Below are 6,290 nucleotides of genomic sequence, written 5' to 3'. Positions count from 1 at the left end.
CGTGGTGGCCCACTTCAATGTACCCATTGGCGTGACTTACAGCAAGGTGAGGAACTATCTAAAACTTTTAACAGATATCCTATCTGTTAAATTCACAAGTGGTTTGTAGCCACTTGTACGTGTAACCCAGTTACACTTCGTGTCCGACATACCAACCTGTGTATGTGCTCTAAAGTTAATAGACGACGACCTTCTGGGCCTGAGCGTTGACCAGATAAACACATAATATATTATTACTGCACTGTGATCGGCCGAAATCGTCTCTGTTAGAATATATTGCTATTCGGGTTACCACATACATTTTACGATACAGCGCGCGAAATACAAGACGTGCGCTGGACAGGGGTGAACCCGGACCTTTAAGCACTCCCTCCAGGACGTTCAAACAATTCCCCTCGACGTTCAAACTATTCCACTCGACCTTCAAGCACGTCCGACCTTCAAGCCCGAAGGAACTTCAAGCACGCTGTACCCTCAAGCACCGAACACGATCGCGTATTAGTGGAGCGAGCTGGAACAGCGAGCGTAACCGTCTGCGACGAACCCCACACCCACAGCGATCGGCTAGTGTTGCAAGTCTCGATTCGAGACTCTCGAAGGTCGGATCTCGTCCGATAACAAAACGGGGTTGGACGGGCTGCACTGCGCTGTGCATTTGCTCCTGAGACGACGAAAGCTACTCTGTCTGAAGGGCATGGCTTGTGTGTGCATGTGCCCCTGCCGGTAACCAAACTCAATCCATAAATGAAAATGCCGTATATGTACGAGATACCAGAAAATTTCAAAACCAACTTACTGAAGTACACAACGACAACAGAAACGCGGCTTCATAGTGGATATGCACCGCGCAGCTCGCGTGCATTAGCGTCGACCTGCCCAACATACCAGCAGATCGTATATGTATCCGCTCATATCGAACGCACTGCAGTTGCCTACAACGCATTGCACCAAACTCGAGGGAGTCGAAACCCCGACAAACACCCGAAGAAGACGCGTGGGAGGAAGGCGAGTCCCCGGCAGACCCGCCACGGAACTGAGCATTGCTGTGCCACAGTCGACACCGATGTGTCCACCGTATCGATTCGTTCGTAGGAGAGTCCGCGTGACCGTCAGGTGGGTTCGCCAGGTTTCCAACTTCAGTGCACAAAAACAAACTAAAACAGTCTTGGAAGCAATTTCAATCCGGACGTTATATTTTATAAAACAAAACTAGGCTGCGCGTCAACAACAAACACGGCAACAGAATCGTCTCGTCAGCGCTTCGCCGGAAACGCACACTCCTTGCATGCACGCGCGCTGTGACAGGAATCTGGCAGACGACTCGATCTATTCACTACACCAGGTGCGTGAACTACACGCACCAGTCAGCTTAGTTGTCGATGGTGGTCAAGTGCAGCACCAGGTCCACGAGGCGGTTCGAGTAGCCCCACTCGTTGTCGTACCACGACACCAGATTCACGAACGTATCGTTAAGAGCAGTGCACCCGTCTGCGTCGAACGTGCCCGAGTGCTTGTAGTGCAGGAAATCGTTCGACACCACCTGGTCCTCCGTGTAGCCGAGGATGCCGGCCAGCTCGCCCTCCGACGCGGCCTTCACGGCGGCCTTGATGTCATCCATCGACGCAGGCTTCTGCAGACGGCATGTCAGGTCCACCACCGACACGTCGGGTGTCGGCACGCGGAATGACATGCCCGTCACCTTGCCGTTCAGCACCGGCAGCCTTGCCCACGGCCTTGGCGGCGCCCATCGATGACGGGATGATGTTCTGGCCGCAGCCACGGCCGCCACGCCAGTCCTTGCCGCCCTTCACAGGGCCGTCCACGGGAAGCTGCGTCGCCGTCGTCGCGTGCACGGTCGTCATCAGACCCTCCACGATGCCGAACTTGTCGTTGATCACCTTGGCCAGCGGCGCCAGGCAGTTCGTCGTGCACGACGTGTTCGACACCACGGGCGCCGAGCCGTCGTACTCCTTGTGGTTCACGCCCATCACGTACATGGGCGTGACGTCCTTCGGCGGCGCAGAGATTACCACCTACTTGCAGCCGCCCTCGATGTGGGCCTTGATCTTCTCCGTCGTCGTGAACACGCCCGTCGACTCGCACACGTACATGGCGCCGGCCTTGCCCCACGGGATCTCGGCCGGGTTGCGCGCCGCGAACACGTGGATCACCTCGCCGTTCACCACCAGGTTTCCGTCCTTCGTCTCCACGGAGCCGTCGAACTTGCCGTGCGTCGAGTCGTACTTGAACAGGTACGCCATGTACTCCAGGTCCATGAACGGGTTGTTGATGGCCACCACCTTGGTCTTGGGGTTCTCGATGGCGGCGCGGCACACGAGGCGGCCGATGCGGCCGAAGCCGTTGATCCGATGGCGACTTGCTCCGGCATGGCTCTAGTAGGTAGGGAGAGGTAGTTGGATGTGGTGCTCGGAAGCGTGCAAATGAAAGAATGACCTCTGCAGTCGAGCAGGAGCAGCAGGACACGCATTGGTCGGTCCCGATGGCGGATCCGGAGACGTTCTTGATGGACTCCATCAGCCTACACGCATTGGCACGCATCGGGTCTGTGAGACTCACAGTGAGTCACAGTAGTATCGGCCCTGCCCTGTCACAGTGTGACAGGGCAGGGCCGACACCGTAGAGTGAAGTTGGGGCTTCGACGTCTAAGCTTGGACAAGCCATGCAGTTCATTGACTTGTGTCGAGATTCCGTAACCAAACTGTCATAGAGTGAAGTAGCAAGTTGTGATTGGATAAAACTAGGTATTTTCAAAGATCACTTGCAGAGCTTAGCACCCAGCCGCCGACAAGCTCAACAACGGTAAGAGGAGCTTCATCAACGCCTTTATAATCATCTAGCACTTATTTATCAGTTACACTGTTGCTTCTTGCGCTTTATGTGACGAAAGGGGACTGAGAGTGCACCTGGATTGGCGTCGTAAATGGTCTCCTGGATACGACGCAGTGTGATAACAGCACGCTCGAGACCCTGTGTTTCGGGTGGGCAGATGGCTTGAGCGCCATGTTTGCCATCCCTAGGTGATAGAGACGATCTACCTCCCCTGGCTTGGAGGGCGATGCATTGCTACCCCCCCCCCACGCCATTCTTAATGTAGCGCACGAGCACCGACCGCTCCGAATACATTTTTCGGTTCGAGGCGGTAAAATCGGAGGCATGCAAAGTTCGAAACGGAGGAAAATCGGCAGCTGAATTACCTAGCCACCACAATCGCCACACACACGCCCAGTGGAAACTTAAAGTCGTTGGGCATGCGGTGGAATCGGCCGTCAGAGGACCAGTAATAGGTAGTGCTGCTTGAGTGTTGGGGCGAGGCCTCTTCACGGCCAGAGGCTTGAGAGCGCACAATCCAGCTTCCTCCAGTAGTGTATGAATTGTAGAATGAAGCATGTCACAAGTAATACTTTCATGACCGACACGTCGGTCTTTCGGTAGCTTACCAAACCCATCTAACAGCACATCAAGCAGCTAATGTAGAGTGGTGCAAGTTTCGGCATGCTGGTGAAAGATCTCGATGTGAGGAGAAATGCTGGTTTGCCGCATCCATGAACTACCCTCAGTAAGAAGAGAGCCACGTAGCCTAGTCAATACCTCCTGAGACGTAGGAGGACCACAAGCATAAAAAAAAACAGAAAGGTTAATGCTGCTGCCCGCCTCCACGAAATTGTCAGGGGAGCCCTGTGTCTCGTGAATCTAAGCAAGGATCACTCTGATGTAGCTGCGGTATGCTCTTGCTTTGTATTGGAACACTGCAAATACTACCCAGTTGTTCTGCGTTCAGCGCACCAGGCGACGGGGTGGCAAAGCATGCCAGGTGTAACGGGGTTACACGCACAAGTGGCTACAAGCCACTTGTGAATTTAACAGATAAATATCTGTTAAAAGATTTAGATAGTTCCTCACCTTGCTGTAAGCCACACCAATGGGTACATTGAAGTGGGCCACCACAATGAGTGGTCCACACCTACCCAAATATCCTATTGGTAGAAAACAGTATATTTCTACCAATTAGAGACGTGCATATTAGCGGGGCTCTGACAGCCAGCCGCTGTCAACCCCTTTCATAGATGATAAACAGTTTTAGCAGATTTAGGAGGAAGATCAATTTACAAACAATACAGTTCTCATTTTACCTTAAACTAGCTACTTGGTGTTTATTTGATTTATATTATACTTGTGGACTCAAGTATAATTAATTCAAATGATTAACACACTCCTACGCTTCCTCATACACGTAGCAGAACGTGTAAGCGAAAGTAGTGAGTCAAGTTAAACCCACTACACCTGGTAGCACTTTGTAGTCCATCCAACGACCGACTGCTTGACGTTCGTACGAGGTGTACGAACGCGGAGCCGAGAACCACATGAGCACGGAGGTGTCCATGGAGAGCTCCAACATGTCTGCAACGGATGTTGCACGCGCCGACTGCCCCCACCTGTCGGATCCATAGTGGGAGGCCCTCCAACGCCTGTCAACAGTCATTGGGGAGGCGGCGATAGCTACGATGCTGCGTACGCTATCGCCGACGGAGCAACATGGTGTTGCTCTGGGCTTCATTATGAAGGAGCAGCGTGATGCTGCTTCCTCAGTGACGGCGTCGTCAGGGACGACACCGCGAGCTCAATCATTGAAACTGAGTGTAAGCAACTACGTGGGAAGAGAGGGTGAGCCTCTCCTCCGATGGCTTGTCGAACTCGACACAGCCATTGCGGCTCGACGTATCGTCGACCCGTTGTCAAAGGTTGCGTTCGCCATGTCATGTCTTGGCGGACGAGCGAGGGGTTGGGCGTACTGACGCCGACTCTCCGATCCTACGTGCTGTAGCACGTATGAGATATTGAAAGAGGAGCTCAAACAAGCGTTTGAGCCCCCGCAAAACGAGTTCCGGCGAGGGCGGAATACCTCGACCTGCAGCAGGGTAAGCATGACGGCCATGCTTACGCGCAGCGCGCACGATACTTGGTCTCAAATATCGTGAGTAACCCGATTGACGAGGCGACTAAGGTCGTCACGTTCATGAAAGGACTTAGAGATGGGCCCGTGAAGACCTATCTCTTCCGAGAGTACCCGAGTACTCTCGAAACTGCAATCACTCTATGCATGCAAGAAGCGTTTAGCCTGCGGCAGTCTCAACTCCATGCAAATGCGCCGAGGCCGCAACCGGTCACATTGCAAGAGAGTGCACAGCTCCCATGCCCCCAGGAGGTGGCCGTCGTGGCGATGCTAGGCATCGCCGCGGACCAACAACAAACCAGTAGGCCCGGGGCGCCCTACTGGTAATGCAGTCGCGCGTGCCGACATCGGGCACGCGACACTGAGGACTGCAGCCCCCAGTGAGACCAGCTCTCACTGCAAGAAACAAGATGACAGGCCGAACCTAGTCATCTTGAAGGTTTACTCGAAGAGAGCGAGTGACTCGCTTCGAGCTTTGGTAGATTCAGGCGCGTCGAACAACTTTGTTCGACTACGAAGCCTGTCGAGACTTGACTTCGAGGAGGTAGATACACCTCGAAGTCTTCTGGAGGTACGACTGGCAACAGGTGCCATCGTAAAAACCGAGAAGCGCGTCGTGAACGTGCGCTTCTCGTACAAACAACAAGTGTTTGTCGAACACTTTATCGTCCTGGACCTGGACGATAAGTTCGACGTGGTAATGGGCATGCCGTGGCTTGCACGGCATGATCCGGTGATAGACTGGATGAAGCGCACGCTCGTGCGCTTCGGACGCGACAGCGGAACAGAGAGCGATGGCCCTGTTACCGCAGCGCACGCACCAGCAGGTGCGCGCGGCTCACCAGTCGAGACAGCGCTTAATGCTGCTATCCCTGAGTGCCCAAGAAGTGCGCGAGGGCGCGCACAAGTGAGACCCACGTCGGTAATGCCGACGTCAGAAGAAAAAGATGTACTGGTTCCAGGAACCAATACCCACGTTCAAGCGTGTAAGGGATAGTCCCTGACCCGAAGAGGTCAGGTCGACAACGACGCGTCGGCTCCGAGAGCCGACGCACCCTCGGTCATGAGGGGCTCCGCCAATGAATGGCGTCGAGGTGACGAAGGCGTGCCAACTCCGGGAGTTGACGCTGCAAACCGTGCAGACGGTTGCAAACGTACCGCACTGACGCAATTTGCATGCTGTCATGCAGCCGGGCTGCACGACGAAGTGCCATGCGATCAAGCCGGGCTTGATATCGCGCGCCCACAGACAGGGTCCGCCGGCGAAGGGACACGTTACCGCGCAGCCGGGCTGCACGAAGGAAAAAGCGGTCAAGCC

At 54.4% G+C, this 6,290-nt stretch overlaps 2 protein-coding genes across 2 annotated transcripts in view; both read right to left on the bottom strand.

Moving 5' to 3' along the window:
* Positions 1-1,369: 1,369 nt before the first annotated feature.
* IUM83_19490 (Glyceraldehyde-3-phosphate dehydrogenase) lies at positions 1,370-1,997 on the bottom strand (the record flags this gene model as incomplete). Its single annotated transcript, XM_067944542.1, has 2 exons — positions 1,370-1,630; positions 1,689-1,997. 2 exons carry the CDS (start codon positions 1,995-1,997, stop codon positions 1,370-1,372), a joined length of 570 nt encoding a protein of 189 aa, XP_067797758.1.
* Positions 1,998-2,033: 36 nt separating this feature from the next.
* Positions 2,034-6,290, bottom strand: part of IUM83_19489 — a gene marked incomplete at both ends in the record, with an annotated part of 36,251 nt that continues 31,994 nt past the window's right edge. The window contains one exon of the mRNA XM_067944541.1: positions 2,034-2,393. Coding sequence (XP_067797784.1) covers positions 2,034-2,393 — 360 coding nt within the window. The remainder of the gene's footprint in view (positions 2,394-6,290) is intronic.

This window comes from Phytophthora cinnamomi (genome assembly GCF_018691715.1).
Source record: "Phytophthora cinnamomi strain GKB4 chromosome Unknown Contig13, whole genome shotgun sequence".
Lineage (NCBI taxonomy): Eukaryota > Oomycota > Peronosporomycetes > Peronosporales > Peronosporaceae > Phytophthora > Phytophthora cinnamomi.
Note: the sequence above shows the minus strand (reverse complement) of the source record. Positions and strands in the feature narration are given on the sequence as shown.